At 42.1% G+C, this 15,926-nt stretch overlaps 1 protein-coding gene across 1 annotated transcript in view; it reads right to left on the bottom strand.

Annotated features, from left to right (window-relative positions):
- Positions 1-409: 409 nt before the first annotated feature.
- LOC310868754 (uncharacterized protein) overlaps positions 410-15,926 on the bottom strand; it is a gene marked incomplete at its 3' end in the record, with an annotated part of 211,800 nt that continues 196,283 nt past the window's right edge. The window contains exons 6-8 of the mRNA XM_083779214.1: positions 2,546-2,668; positions 963-1,082; positions 410-450 (exon numbers count right to left, since the gene is read on the bottom strand). Coding sequence (XP_083635340.1) covers positions 410-450; positions 963-1,082; positions 2,546-2,668 — 284 coding nt within the window. The remainder of the gene's footprint in view (positions 451-962; positions 1,083-2,545; positions 2,669-15,926) is intronic.

Raw genomic sequence — 15,926 nt, 5'->3', positions numbered from 1 at the left:
GCTGTTACCAAAGAAAAACATGAGTATTCAAATGATTCCAAAATGGATCCGAACTGAACTGAACTAAACAGCTCTTCACAGTATGTCCCAAGCATTAATAGTGCAGATCACGTCAGATGTGTTGATATAAAGTTCATTGGCTGGAGATGATTCATGTCCGCAATGTCAGATGACAAGACCAGCGTTTGGCGGTGGTTGTCGAGCACTCATTGGACCAGCAAATGGATGATGAGACGTATAATTAATCTCCTCTGGTCCGCACATTGATGCCGCTTGGAGCCTAGAAAGCACCTAGGCAGGCGTTGCCAGGCAACTTGTTGATAACTTTCCCTGCACTGTGAACTTTCGGTAGAGAAAAACACTCCCTGACTCCCAGTGAGCAGCTATCTCTTTTCTCACTAGGCCAAGGTCAAGGACATGTAGTAGACCTCTCATTGCGAGTTAACTTGACTGGGGACAGACAACATGGAGACTGAATAAGATATAAAATGGGACAGATGAAAACATATTTTGGCCATAAACATGGATTACATGACATGAATTGATTAGAGGAGCAACCCTGTGTAAACAGGCAGTATAGACTAAGGGTAAAATGATGATATGGGAGAATAAGGTGACAATATGAATGATCTATATGGCATGGGCCAAAGTTCAGGAGGATATGGGACATTGACCACTGGGCATTAGTTTGTAAACAGATAAGACATAATTATCTAACAGTTACCGTCCACTGTTACCAAAGTAAAACATAATAATGGTTAATGAGTTGTTTGACCTGAGGACGATTCTACCAAATGTCTTCTAAATCATGATCATGTGATCATGAATCGTGTGTGTGTGTGTGTGTGTGTGTGTGTGTGTGTGTGTGTGTGTGTGTGTGTGTGTGTGTGTGTGTGTGTGTGTGTGTGTGTGTGTGTGTGTGTGTGTGCGCGTGCGTGCATGCGTGCGTGCGTGCATCTTACCTGGGTGGCATGGAGCCTCATCTGAGTAGTCGCCACAGTCATTGTATCCATTACACTCAGAACTCTTGGGGATGCATTGTTTATTTTGACACATGAACTCGTCGCTGCCACACGGGTTTGCTGAGACACAGGACGTAGTTGTTTAGGTCAATCCATTATTATAGAATAAGAGCAAAAAGCCAGTTCTATAGTTATGTCTATGGATGATGTTTGACGTTCTCTTATTAATGTATCTGTTTATTAATTTAATGTGTGACTGATATCTTCAATATCCTACCTTGTAATATAGAATAATGTATTCTCTATTGTTTACATAAGACCTTGATGGAAACAATCCATCCAGTCCAAATCACTTTTTGTGTTTGACTGTACTCGTGCTGTTTGCATTTCTGTCTAATATTATATTCAATCAATCAATCAATCAATCAATCAATAAATCAATCAATATTGAGACTATCTCTCCACAACGTATAATATGTATGGGGAATGACCCCACCTCACATTTCTTTAAGACACACCAGTAGTTCTGACATGCACAGGTACAGTATATATAGGTACAGTATTACTGTAAGAGACAGGAGTTTGACAGCCATCTATTCCACTACACTGAGCAGCAAAGAGAGCGTGTGTGTGCGTGTGCGTGCATGCGTGCATGTGTGCGTGCGTGTGCGTTTCTTACTGTTACCAAAGTAAAACATAATAATGGTTAATGAGTTGTTCGACCTGAGGACGATTCTACCAAATGTCTTCTAAATCATGACAGTCTTCTGAAAAACCCTGTGTTTCTCTATGTCAGTGGTGCTCAACCTTTTTCATGTCAAGGACCCCCAGAATGATCTGTATTTGGCCACCGACCCCCATCTGAAAATATGTTGTACCCCTCCAGAAGCACATTTTCACGATGTTTCAAAAATAGCAGACCATGCATTAAGTAAATTAAGCCACAAAACTAACGACATTTGTATTGTTGACCAATTTCTAAAATATTTGCACAACTTTCGTTCAACTTTGACCCCTCTATCACATGGAACTATTTTTTGGGCGTAGTGATATGGACACAAAAAAACATAGTTCCGTGTGATAGAGGGGTAAAACATTTACAAAAGTTGCACAAATATTTTAGAAATTGGTCATACAATACAAATGACGCTATAGTTTTGTGGATTAATTAATGAGTGACCCCCAGGACATATTAAGGAAAAAGATAATCTCACAACAGAACAAACCAGGGCACTTAGGGAACTAATTTATAGAAAATAAGTTAAGAAAAAAAACAGTTCCCGTTGTGACAGACATAGCATTTCTTCTCTGTTGGAGTGGAAACTTAGAGAAAGGAGGAGAAAGGGAAGAGCAATGGAAGCAGAGGAGGTTTAGATGAATGTGATTCTGATCGTGTAAAAGTTTACGACACAAAGTCTTCATTGCTGGAATGTATTTGGAGATGTTAGAGGTGCACTCATAGCTGTGTGTGTGTGTGTGTGTGTGTGTGTGTGTGTGTGTGTGTGTGTGTGTGTGTGTGTGTGTGTGTGTGTGTGTGTGTGTGTGTGTGTGTGTGTGTGTGTGTGTGCGTGCGTGCATCTTACCTGGGTTATTACATAGAGTCTCATCTGAGTTGTCGCCACAGTCTTTGACTCCGTCACACTCCCAACTCTCGGGGATGCATTGTTTATTTTGACACATGAACTCGTCGCTGCCACACGTGTTTGCTGAGACACAGGAAGTAGTTGTTTAGGTCAATCCATTATTATAGAATAAGAGCAAAAAGCCAGTTCTATAGTTATGTCTATGGATGATGTTTGACGTTCTCTTATTAATGTATCTGTTTATTCATTTAATGTGTGACTGATATCTTCAATATCCTACCTTGTAATATAGAATAATGTATTCTCTATTGTTTACATAAGACCTTGATGGAAACAATCCATCCAGTCCAAATCACTTTTTGTGTTTGACTGTACTCGTGCTGTTTGCATTTCTGTCTAATATTATATTTAATCAATCAATCAATCAATCAATCAATCAATCAATAAATCAATCAATATTCTCCACATCTCTCCACAACGTATAATATGTATGGGGAATGACCCCACCTCACATTTCTTTAAGACACACCAGTAGTTCTGACATGCAGAGGTACAGTATATATAGGTACAGTATTACTGTAAGAGACAGGAGTTTGACAGCCATCTATTCCACTACATTGAGCAGCAACGAGAGCGTGTGTGTGTGCGTGCATGCGTGCATGTGTGCGTGCGTGTGCGTTTCTTACTGTTACCAAAGTAAAACAGGACGATTCTACCAAATGTCTTCTAAATCATGACAGTCTTCTGAAAAACCCTGTGTTTCTCTATGTCAGTGGTGCTCAACCTTTTTCATATCAAGGACCCCCAGAATTATCTGTATTTGGCCACCGACTCCCATCTAAAAATATGTTGTTCCAGGGACCCCTCCAGAAGCAAAGATTTGAGTTAAAAACGTTCTCTCTGAAAGAATACATATAAAGATTTGCGCCACATTTTCACAATGTTTCAAAAATAGCAGACCTACAAGCTCATAGAGCTTGCAGTTCTGCTATTTTTCAATAGCTAAAGAATAGCTAAAGAATAACATAACTTAAAACACCAAAAGGGGTTCCCGCCCAGAATGGGTTAACTTGGTGACCTCTATGTAGGACATGTTGGTGACCCCTGACCTCTGTAGGACATGTCAGTGACCCCTGACCTCTGTAGGACATGCCAGTGACCCCTGACCTCTATGTAGGACATGTCGGTGACCCCTGACCTCTATGTAGGACATGTCGGTGACCCCTGACCTCTGTAAGACATGTCGGTGACCCCTGACCTCTAAGTAGGACATGTCGGTGACCCCTGACCTCTATGTAGGACATGTCGGTGACCCCTGACCTCTGTAGGACATGTCAGTGACCCCTGACCTCTGTAGGACATGTCGGTGACCCCTGACCTCTGTAGGACATGTCGTGACCCCTGTGACCCCTGGTGACAGTGGTGAGGACCAATTATATGAAGATATGTTGAAAACTGGTGAAGTTGTCCTTAAAGGGATAGTTCAGATCTTTTGAAATGAAGCTGTATGAAATACTTTCCATTAATCTAGTGGTTGCAACTGTATTAATATTAAGTAGTTCCGGTCAAAACTAACGCCATTTGTATTGTTGACCAATTTCTAAAATATTTGCACAACTTTCGTTAAACTTTGACACCCCTCCATCACATGGAACTATTTTTTGGGCTTAGTGATATGGACACAAAAAACATAGTTCCGTGTGATAGAGTCATAAAAAATGTACAAAAGTTGCCCCCCCCCCCCCCCCCCCACACACACACAAAAAATGACCGAAACTACTTAATATTCCACCAAAGTATTTCATACAGCTTAAGTTAAAAAAATCTTAACTATCCCCTTAAATTAAAGCCTGTGTACATACCGTCAATGGCAATGGCAGTCAATGGGGGGTCTAACGTGCCGTCAGCCAGCACAGCTGGAGCCAACATGGAGGCCACGCAGATCAGGAGACACAGCTTCATCTGCTGACAGTAGGAATGAAGTAAAAGTACCAATACTGCAATTTAGAACTACTTCGTTACAAGTAAAAGTACGGAATTGAAAATGTACTTGAGTAAAAGTACAAAAGTATCAGCATCAAAATGTACACAAAGTACTCATATTGCAGAATGTCCCACTTCACAAGTTCAAAATGTGTACAAAATCTATTGAAAATAGACGATCTACAAGCTCTCAATGCGTCGCAACGCGACGCATTGTGAGCTTGTAGATCGGCTATTTCCAAATTGCCAAAATGTACAGCGTTGAAGTGGATAATGCATTTTTTTAAAAATAAAAATAAAATATGACAGTACAAATACCTCAAAATTGTACATAAGTACAGTTGTAAGGGCCAAATGAGTACAATTATCAAGTGAATTTGTGACCATGGGGTGGCGCTGTTATCCTTATAAGCGTCAGGTTCACTGGCATCTGTAGGCAGGATTGACCCGGAAGGGCAATGGTTTTTGACCGCAGGTACGTCACTGTGTTGTTCAAACACTGGAGCGAAATGTTTGTTGGTCTGAAATGTTTATGTTTGTCTGTCTATGCTGATTATTGTTTATTCTGATCACGCAGATACTGATGCCATGCTTGGAAATAAATGTGTCAAAGGCAAGAGCTGCCTGCCTGTGTGTTTATTACCGCATTGTGGGGCTGACACACAGAGCAAACAGTATGGCATTTAAACAGCGCGTCAACCAGGTCCATCTACGGGATCAACTCCTCGAGAGCTAAGACGGGGCTCTTATATTAGTCAAAAACCTATGCACCAGTTGGACCTTCGTATCGTTTGTGCTGCGGGAGCCTGGCTGCGTTCGTGACGGGCAGAGGCGACGCGAGAGTACGAGGGGATCGAGGGGACCGAGCTGCAGTTGCTGTCAAAGTTTGGAAGTTTCTATTGTTCGCTGCTACGCCGGCCGCCTGGGGGAACACGACCCGTATGCAGCCGTCCATGGTGGTAAAGAGGGGCTGCGGGAATGGGATGATCCGACATTTGGCTGTGAGGCTGGAGCACTGAGCAGTATCGGACCGCAAAGACGGGAGGTATGTGTAGCTACACGGTATATGGCCATTTAGTTTGTGCGCGCACATTATTATAACTTGGGGGAGGATAGCATAAATCCATGGTTGCTGAACATAAGTGACATTGACTTGTATCGTTGCGTATTAACTTTTGCACTGACTTTGTGTGCGAGCTGCGAACTTTCTCTCGACTGAATTGACTCTCACTGACTTTATTATCATGAAGAAGGGCAGTGTGGCGGTGGGTGTTGCCGTGGATACGGCTGCACGCTCCACTGTTAGTGGTGACGTCACGAGCAGGGTTGAGCCACGGGCACAAAGTGAGATTCGGAAACGGGTGGTGAAACTAACTGCAAAAGCGCTTGCAGAAAAATGTGAAAGGTATCAAATGGGCAGAAAGGCTAAGCTGAATATAGCAGCCAAATTAAGAATTGATATTCAAGATTTCATGGTAAAAAACGAAGTCACAAATGTACAAAATGCTCTCACAGAACTGATGCAAGTGTGTAATGAGGCAAAGTTCATGCATATCAATCTGTTGGGGTTTATGCCACCTGAGGAAAAGGATAAGCATGAAATATGGTTTAAAGCCAAAATGTTATCCAACAATGAGTGCATTTCAGAAGCAGGTATGTGGGTTTCAAACAATGAGGTTGATGATGATGATGGTAATGGTATGCACAATGAAAATGGTACAAATGAAATTTATGCAAATGAAATTTATGGTGTTGGTGATTTGAGTGATGATGGTATTGGTCCTAATGATAGTGTGTCCAATGTTGCCAGTAGACAATCAAAACGGAGTGCTAAAAGTGGATGTTCGTGTTCAAGTACAGCCTCTGCAAAGCTACTTGCAGAGGCTGATAGAGCTGCACTTGTTGCCCGTTCGGCTGCACTTAAGGAACAACATGCCTTGGAGGAGGAGGAACAAAAGTTGAGGAGAAAAAGAGAGCAGCTGGCTGTGGACGCAGAATTAGCTGCAAACCGTGCAAAGTTGAATGTTTTGAACTCGGGAAGTAAATGTTCCTCTCATGCACCCTCAAATGGTTCAAATGCAATGAATTCCTATTTGGAGAGAGAAATAAGGAAAAGGGAAAAGGTCAATGTATTGAATCCACAAGCAAAACAATTTCAACCTGGAACAGCAATGCCACCAAATAAACCAACACAATTGTCAATGCCACCAAATAAACAATCGGGCATAAGGCCAAAGGAATGTGGCCAATGGAACACCGCTGCTGCTAACCATATTATACCTCGTCACAACCACAAGGAACAACAGTTAAGCAAAATGGGAACATCACCGCATGTGAAAAGTCAATCAGCAAATCAAATCAATCATGTTCAAACCAATCAACCTGCAACCCTACTAACCATTATGGAGAAACAAAATGAAATAACCTCTGCCTTGGTACAACAGCAACAGTCAAGATCTCTACCACCAAGAGAGATTCCAACATTTCAAGGTGACCCTCTCCAATACAGGGCATTCATTAGAGCTTTTGAGCAGGGAGTGGAAGAAAAGGTGACAGAGGCAGATGCTTTGTACTACTTGGAGCAGTTCACAAGAGGACAACCACAGGAATTGGTGCGTAGCTGCCAACACATGGCTCCTGAGCATGGCTACACCGTGGCAAAGGCTCTTCTAAGTGAACATTTTGGAAACCAGTATAAAGTAGCAAATGCTTATATGCAAAAGGCCTTGGAGTGGCCAACAATTAAATCTGAGGATGCTAATGCACTCCAGGCCTACTCTTTATTTCTGCGTGGCTGCTGTAATGTTATGGAGGAGCTTCAGCACATGCAGGAAATGGACATGCCCGTCCATATGCGAGCCATGATAGCAAAGCTGCCATTCAAGATGAGGGAGCAATGGAGGACAGTGGCTCATGACATCATGAGGAACACCGATGGAAGAGCCCACTTTTGGGACCTTGTTGCATTTATGGAGCGGTGCGTCAGTATTCTTTCTGACCCCCTGTTTGGTAACATTCAGGATCCCATATCTGGTGTGGTTGGCACAAAGGCTCCCATGTTTACATCTTATCCATCAAACAGAGGGAAGGGAAACATTGTTGCCGCTACAATAACGTCTACAGATTGGCCTGACGGAGGTGAGGAGCTGACATCAGTAACATCAAACTATGCGAATGTCAAGGAAATAGTATGCCTCTGCTGTACTCGTGGCCACTCACTGGAAGAGTGCCAACAGTTTAAGGAAAAGACGCACATGGAGAAAATAGAGGTGCTGCGAGAAAAGGGAGTTTGCTTTGCATGCCTATGTGTTGGGCATATAAGCCGTTTTTGTGGAAAACGCTTGACCTGCAAAGGGTGTGGACAAACTCACCCCACTGTGCTTCACATCAAAAGACAATCACCTCCAGCACAGTTAAAGGAGCCATCTGATGATCAACTGATTTCACAGGAAACATGTGAACATACAGGGGCCGGTAAGGACCGGTGTGTACAGGAACACGCACAGCATACAGGAACAAGCTCATAAGGAATAACGTGCAGCAGGAACACTGTAGAGGAGGACGTGGGTCGGATGACAACTTGCCACAGGACATCCCGACACAGTGGAAAGGGTGGTTGGAGGAGTTGGACTCGGTGAATTGCAGCAGGTGCCTTGAAGGTCCTGCATTTCCTTGGAAGCCAGAGGACGGTTGGCTCAAAACTTTGGAAGTCTCAGGAGACTCTAATGGCTAGGAGATCGGAAAACGTGCTGAAAGTCAAAGACGCACAGCAGCATTGAGGAGGCCATACTTGGACGCTGGATAACTAGGCAGGGTGCTGGAGGGCTTTCCAGACAAACTGGTCTGGTCTGGTGTGTCCATTGAAAATAAAGGCATCACCATATACAAGCCAGTGACAAAATGGCGCTTGGTTCATGAAACAATGCATTCGATTCTGTGACATGCTTTGGCCCTTGTTTTGTTTTGTTTTTGTTTGTTTGTTTTGAATTGTTATGCCCACCATAACAATTAGGGGCCGGTGTGTAAGGGCCAAATGAGTACAATTATCAAGTGAATTTGTGACCATGGGGTGGCGCTGTTATCCTTATAAGCGTCAGGTTCACTGGCATCTGTAGGCAGGATTGACCCGGAAGGGCAATGGTTTTTGACCGCAGGTACGTCACTGTGTTGTTCAAACACTGGAGCGAAATGTTTGTTGGTCTGAAATGTTTATGTTTGTCTGTCTATGCTGATTATTGTTTATTCTGATCACGCAGATACTGATGCCATGCTTGGAAATAAATGTGTCAAAGGCAAGAGCTGCCTGCCTGTGTGTTTATTACCGCATTGTGGGGCTGACACACAGAGCAAACAGTATGGCATTTAAACAGCGCGTCAACCAGGTCCATCTACGGGATCAACTCCTCGAGAGCTAAGACGGGGCTCTTATAACAGTATTGATGTACTTAAGTATTGATGACGTTTGCAGAATTACAGTATACATTTCAAGCACAACTCGATACAAAAACTGTTAACTGTGAGTGGACGACCCAATTAAGCATTACACTTGTTTACAAGAGGGTCCACCTTGTTCAATTCATCAAAACATTTAGAGACCCTTCCCTTAAAAAAAGGGAAAAGAAACGTATACAGTGAGGGGGAAAAGGGGTGGGGGGGATTCAGACTTTACGGGGGCCAGTTTGGAATTGCAGCCGTCCGTAGGAGCCCTTTGAGACACGAGAGTAGTGGTGGTGTTCTGTATGTACAATCAACTGTGGCTTTCTGAAGCATAACAACATTATATAAAATAACATTAAAGTGGACATAAAATGGACTCACCGCTTCAAAGCTGTTGTCCTGTTGGCTCAATGCTTCAAAGCTGTTGTCCTGTTGGCTCAATGCTTCTGAGATTAATGTAAATCAGAACCTGATTGGACTTATGAACACTTAACCAAACAAAAAAGTGTGACCTTGCCATGACGATCCTGTGGTCATAACAGAAAACGCCATGTTCTCCAAAGTAGATGAGATGTGCTTTGCACACACACACACACACACACACACACACACACACACACACACACTAAAGGAGTTGAGCTTGCGTAGTAGGTAGGAGTTTGCTGTCAATATATGTGCCTAAGTATTGAAAATTGTCTACTACCTCCTCTATTTGTCCACTAATCCTACTGCAGGTTCTTTTTCATGAATAATAATAATAATAATAATAATAATAATAATAATAATAATAACCCGGGGCACCCCCAGAGTTAGTGTCGAAGTGTCCTTGAGCAAGACACTGAACCCCTAATTGTCTCCACCAGGCCAAAGGCATGGGGGGAGAGTATTTTTTGCACTCCGTCCGTCCGTCCGTCCGTGTGTCCGTCCGTCCGTCCGTGTGTCCGTCCGTCCGTCCGTGTGTCCGTGAGCAGCTAATCTCGGCCACCGTTAACCCGGTCGATGCCAAATTTTGCACACACACTCCCTGGATGCCAACGATGAACCTCTGCCCCAAACTTTCCAGAACGGCCTGTTATAGCGCCACCAAGAGGCCGTTTTGTGCAAAACAAGTTTTTGCACAGTACACCTACAGATTTTGTCCAAACATCACGCAAATTGGTACACAGTCTCTCTAGAGCCATTCAACGAAACCGGTCTTTCAGATTTCTCACACTCCATCCCGATTGGTTAAGATTGGCTTCCAAAGTTCACAGGAGTGCTCAGTTTCAAACAAAATGCTGCAAATCATGAACACATCGCGTGATTTCCGTGAAATTGTGCACCCACATTCCCACTAGGCCGAGGACGAAATGCCACATGAACAATTTCAACTCAGCCTCAAGGTGGCGCTATAACTGGCCGAAAAGTGTTTTTACCTCTAACTGCACGGATCTGTGGATAACTTTGTATGCCAACTCCCTAGAGGCCAAGGAAAAACCTTTGCCTGGAATTCTTCACATCTGCTCATCCTGGTGGAGACCTGTGCCCAGAAGGGCACTTTTTCTAGTTGCTCCTGATGTGCTGGTTGGTGCCTTGCATGGTTTTCTGCTGCCATCGGTGTATGAATGTTTGTGTGAATGGGTGAATGTAATGCACAATCTATGTAAAGGTGTGTGACTGTGTGCGTGAATGGGTGAATGTAATGCACAATCTATGTAAAGGTGTGTGAATGTGTGTGTGAATGGGTGAACAATCTATGTAAAGGTGTGTGACTGTGTGCGTGAATTGGTGAATGTATTGCACAATCTATGTAAAGGTGTGTGAATGGGTGAATGTAACACACAGTATATGTAAAGGTGTGTGAATGGGTGAATGTAATGCACAATCTATGTAAAGGTGTGTGACTGTGTGCATGAATGGTGAATGTAATGCACAATCTATGTAAAGGTGTGTGACTGTCTGTGCGAATGGGTTAATGTAATGCACAATCTATGTAAAGGTGTGTGAATGGGTGAATGTAATGCACAATCTATGTAAAGGTGTGTGAATGGGTTAATGTAATGCACAATCTATGTAAAGGTGTGTGAATGGGTGATTGTAATGCACAATATATGTAAAGGTGTGTGAATGTGTGTGTGAATGTGTGTGCGTGTGTGTGTGTGTGTGTGTGTGTGTGTGTATGTGTGTGAATGTAATGCACAATCTATGTAAAGTGTGTGACTGTGTGTGTGAATGGGTGAATGTAATGCACAATCTATGTAAAGGTGTGTGAATGTGTGTGTGAATGGGTGAATGTAATGCACAATCTATGTAAAGGTGTGTGAATGGGTGAATGTAATGCACAATCTATATGTAAAGTGCCTTGGATAAAGGCGCTATATAAATGCACCATTTAAAAACGAAACATATCCTGGTCTAACTGGAATTCATTTGTGTATAAGGAGAAAAGAAAGGGGGATAACATGGTTCCCTGTGGAGCACCAGTGTTAAGCTTGGATCTACAAGCTTGCACACACACACACACACACACACACACACACACACACACACACACACACACACACACACACACACAGAGCATTCTGTGTGCAGTGCACACTGCGCATAATGTTATAAAATGTTGCTGCTGGGGGAAACTGAAAAAAATAACAAGCATCCTATTGTGGATACAACGTGAGTGCTGTATTCTGTTCTATGGACTGTATCTGTTCTATGGACTGTATCTGTTCTATGGACTGTATCTGTTCTATGGACTGTATCTGTTCTATGGACTGTATGTACCTGAACTGTGGTGTCACTTTATTACTTTGAACTACTCAACTGCTTTCTGCTCCTTTCCCATTTAGGCTTGACGTCGACATTTAAAAAATGTTTTCTAAATCCTGACAGTTTTCTGAAATACCTCATGTTTCTGTATCAGTGGTGCTCAATATTTCATGTCAAGGACCCCCAAAAATGTATGTAAAAATAAAATGTATAATTGCATGGCCACCGACCCCCATCTGAAAATATGTTGTTCCAGGAACGCCTCAGAAGATTTGAGTTAAAAACGTTCGCTCTGATAAAATATATATTCAAAGATTTGCGCCACATTTTTCACAATTAAAATAAATAAATAGCAGATCTACAAGCTCGTATGAGCCTGTAGATCTGCTATTTTTCAATGGCTATAAAGTATAACATAAGCTACGAGCTTGTAGATCTGCCATTTATTTTTTTAATTGTGAAAATGTGCCTGAAATCTTTGAATATATATTGTTACAGAGTGAACGTTTTTAACTCAAATCTTTGCTTCCGGGGGAGGGGGTGTCCCTGGAACAACATTTTTTTCAAATAGGGGTCGGCGGCCAATTACATATCATTTCTGGGGTCCTTGACCTGAAACATTGAGCACCACTGATATAGAAACATGTAGGTAGTTCCAAAAACTATCGATTTAGAAGCTTCTTTTTCAAATAATCTTGATGTCAGGCCTAAATGGGCTAAATCTAAAAGTTACCATTCACAGACAACGGCCACAGGCACGTGGCACACGTCTTGCCACGTGCACATTGTGTCCTCGTGCGGACGTGCAACCCCCCCCCCCCCCTCCCCGGACTTGAAGGATACGTCTTATCTACGTTGTCGAACAGCATCTTGTTTTTATTACGTCTTTGTCTTTCTTCCTTCATCTGTTGTGACGCCAACATCCCATAATAGTTTAATAAACCCTGAGTGATACTGTATCACCTCCCTGGTGTCATCATGATCTCTATGAGGAGAATCAACTGGACGTCGCCGTAGTTTAATAAACCTTGAGCCTCTCAGACCCATTTGAGCCACAGAACCACCATTTGATGACATTTAGCCTCTCAGACCCATTTGAGCCACGGACCACCATTTGATGACATTTAGCCTCTCAGACCCATTTGAGCCACGGAACCACCATCTGATGACATTTAGCCTCTCAGACCCATCTGAGCCACGGAACCACCATCTGATGACATTTAGCCTCTCAGACCCATTTGAGCCACAGAACCACCATTTGATGACATTTAGCCTCTCAGACCCATTTGAGCCACGGAACCACCATTTGATGACATTTAGCCTATCAGACCCATCTGAGCCACGGAACCACCATTTGACGACATTTAGCCTCTCAGACCCATTTGAGCCACAGACCACCATTTGATGACATTTAGCCTCTCAGACCCATTTGAGCCACAGGACCACCATTTGATGACATTTAGCCTCTCAGACCCATTTGAGCCACGGAACCACCATTTGATGACATTTAGCCTCTCAGACACATTTGAGCCACGGAATCACCGTTTGATGACATTTAGCCTCTCAGACACATCTGAGCTACGGAACCACCATTTGATGACATTTAGCCTCTCAGACACATTTGAGCCACGGAATCACCATTTGATGACATTTAGCCTCTCAGACACATCTGAGCTACGGAACCACCATTTGATGACATTTAGCCTCTCAGACCCATTTGAGCCACGGAACCACCGTTTGATGACATTTAGCCTCTCAGAACCAAAGTCCAAAACTAAAGAATATTTGTTGTCGTTGCATTAGATTTTGTCCACAATTACGTGCTGTATTGATGTTGATATATAGGAGAGATAACAGGCAAAACATTATTTGTGTATACCTCTTCAATGCAGATGTTTAACAAAAAAATCACACCTGTGTGAAGTGAGGGGCGGTCTTATCATCGTACATCATCTGGAAGGGGCGTTCAAGATGCACTTTCCACCTTACTTAATCTCCTGCACAAACACCTTGAAGGTAGTAAAACCCATGCCAGGCTGCTCTTTATTGATTTTCCCTCAGCATTTAATACCATACAGCCCCATGTCTTGGTTGATAAACTGGTTAAGTCCTTTGGTGTAGATCCTTGTCTGGCGGGCTGGATTCTTGACTTCCTAACTAACAGATCTCAACGTGTAAGGGTTAACGAGATATAGCTTCCTGACATCTTCTACTGGCTCGCCCAAGGGTTGTGTTTTATCTGCCTTTCTTTACATTCTTTATACCAACGATTGTGTTAGCCATTTCCACAACAGATTAATCATTAAGTACGCTGACGACTCGGTCACGGGCAAGTGGTAGACGACTTTCTATCCTGGTGTGACTGCCTTCTTGCAGCTTAATGTCTCTAAAACAAAAGAGCTATATGCATAGATTTTAGACGCTCCCCACAATCCCCCCAGAAGAGTGTTTGTCAATGGACAGACAGTAGATATTGTAACCAGCTACAAATATCTAGGCACAATTATTGATGACAAGCTGAAATTCGACCTAAATACTGATGTGATGTATAAAAAAGGTCAACAACGCCTGTACTATCTAAGGAAATTGGCTAAGTTCAATGTCGACAAGACTCTGATAAAACTGTTTTACAGTGCCTACATCGAGTCTGTTACTTCTTTCTCGATTATCTGTTGGTATAAGAATTCCCTAGGGAAAATTGTAAAAGTGGCCTCTAAAATAATTGGCTCACAGATGAACATCCTAGACCAGGGGTCGGCAACCGGCGGCTCTAGAGCCGCATGCGGCTCTTGAGCACTCCCCTGGTGGCTCTCTGTAGCATTACAAAAAAATCGATGAAAATGTATAAATGTTTATTTTTTCACATTTTTATTTTTCATTTATGGTTTCTGTAGGAGGCAAAACGTGACAGAAACATTCTTAAGTTTCCCAATTTTGTAAAACACCCATTCTTGAGATAAGGGACAAAACTTTTTTCAAACTGGATTTTTTTTTTTTTTAAGATACATTCAAATCAAATGGATGTATTTGTAGACACAGGTCTCAACTACCAATATTGAGAAGGAACAGGTTTTTCGCATAACATTTCTTTCTAAAATGGGACATTTATGCACTTAATACCTGATTCATGTCAACTCCGTCAGACACACTAAAATATTTTTTAATTGAATTTGATAATTTCAACAATAATATAAAGTCCTCAGTTATCTTATACTGGCTTTCAGTAATCAAGTTAAGTAATACAATTATTTTAATATTGTTTTTTTCCAATATCACACTATTATGAAATATCCAATTTCTCAAATCCGTCATTTCAACCTCTATTTTCAATATTATAACATGAAAACCATGTAAAAAAAAAAAAAAATCATCATTACGTATCATTTCAGTTGGTGTTTCAATACATATGCACAAAATATTTAACATCGAATTTTCTATTTCTTTGGAAATTAACAAAAACATCACGGGACGAACGTCTGACGGAGTTGACGAACATCTGACGGAGTTGACAAGTTTAACTGATTTAGGTTCTAGACCACCTAGGATCTTGATTCTGGTGACTAATCCCACATTTTCAAGGATGAGGAATACAGTGGTACTATTTATATTGGCCCTGTGACCATGGCAGCCATTTTCAAAATGGCCGCCACCTGCTGTTATTTTACAATAACTCAAGTTCTACACCACCTAGGATCTTGATGCTGGTGACTAATCATACATTTTCAAGGATGTGGGATACATTGGTACTATTTAGATTTGTCCTGTGACCATGGTAGACATTTTTAAAAATGGCCGCCAACTTTTTGTTATTTCCCAATAACTCAAGTTCTACACCAACTAGGATCTTGATTCTGGTGACTAATGCTACATTTTCAAGGAGGAGGAATACAGTTGTACTATTTAGATTTATCCTGTGACAATTGCAGCCATTTTCAAAAATGGTGGACCTGCTATTATTTTACCAATTTAGTCAGGGAATATTATCAGAATAATGTCAAATCTGTGATTACATTTCTTACCAAGATTTTTTTCACCAATGTGTTTGTAAAGGTGTCTACTAACATATCCCACATTGGTTTCTATTGAACCACCCTAGGGGCATTTTTGACAGCTGCTGAAAGTTGGGTACCATACCAAGTGGCTATGGCCAAACTAGGGAGTCTATGGCCAAACTAGGGGTCAAACCCCTTCGGCTAAATTCGGCCATATATCCACT

This window comes from Protomyctophum parallelum (assembly GCF_964188405.1).
Source record: "Protomyctophum parallelum genome assembly, chromosome: 13".
Classification (NCBI taxonomy): Eukaryota; Metazoa; Chordata; class Actinopteri; order Myctophiformes; family Myctophidae; genus Protomyctophum; species Protomyctophum parallelum.
This window is presented reverse-complemented; position numbering and strand designations above follow the sequence as displayed.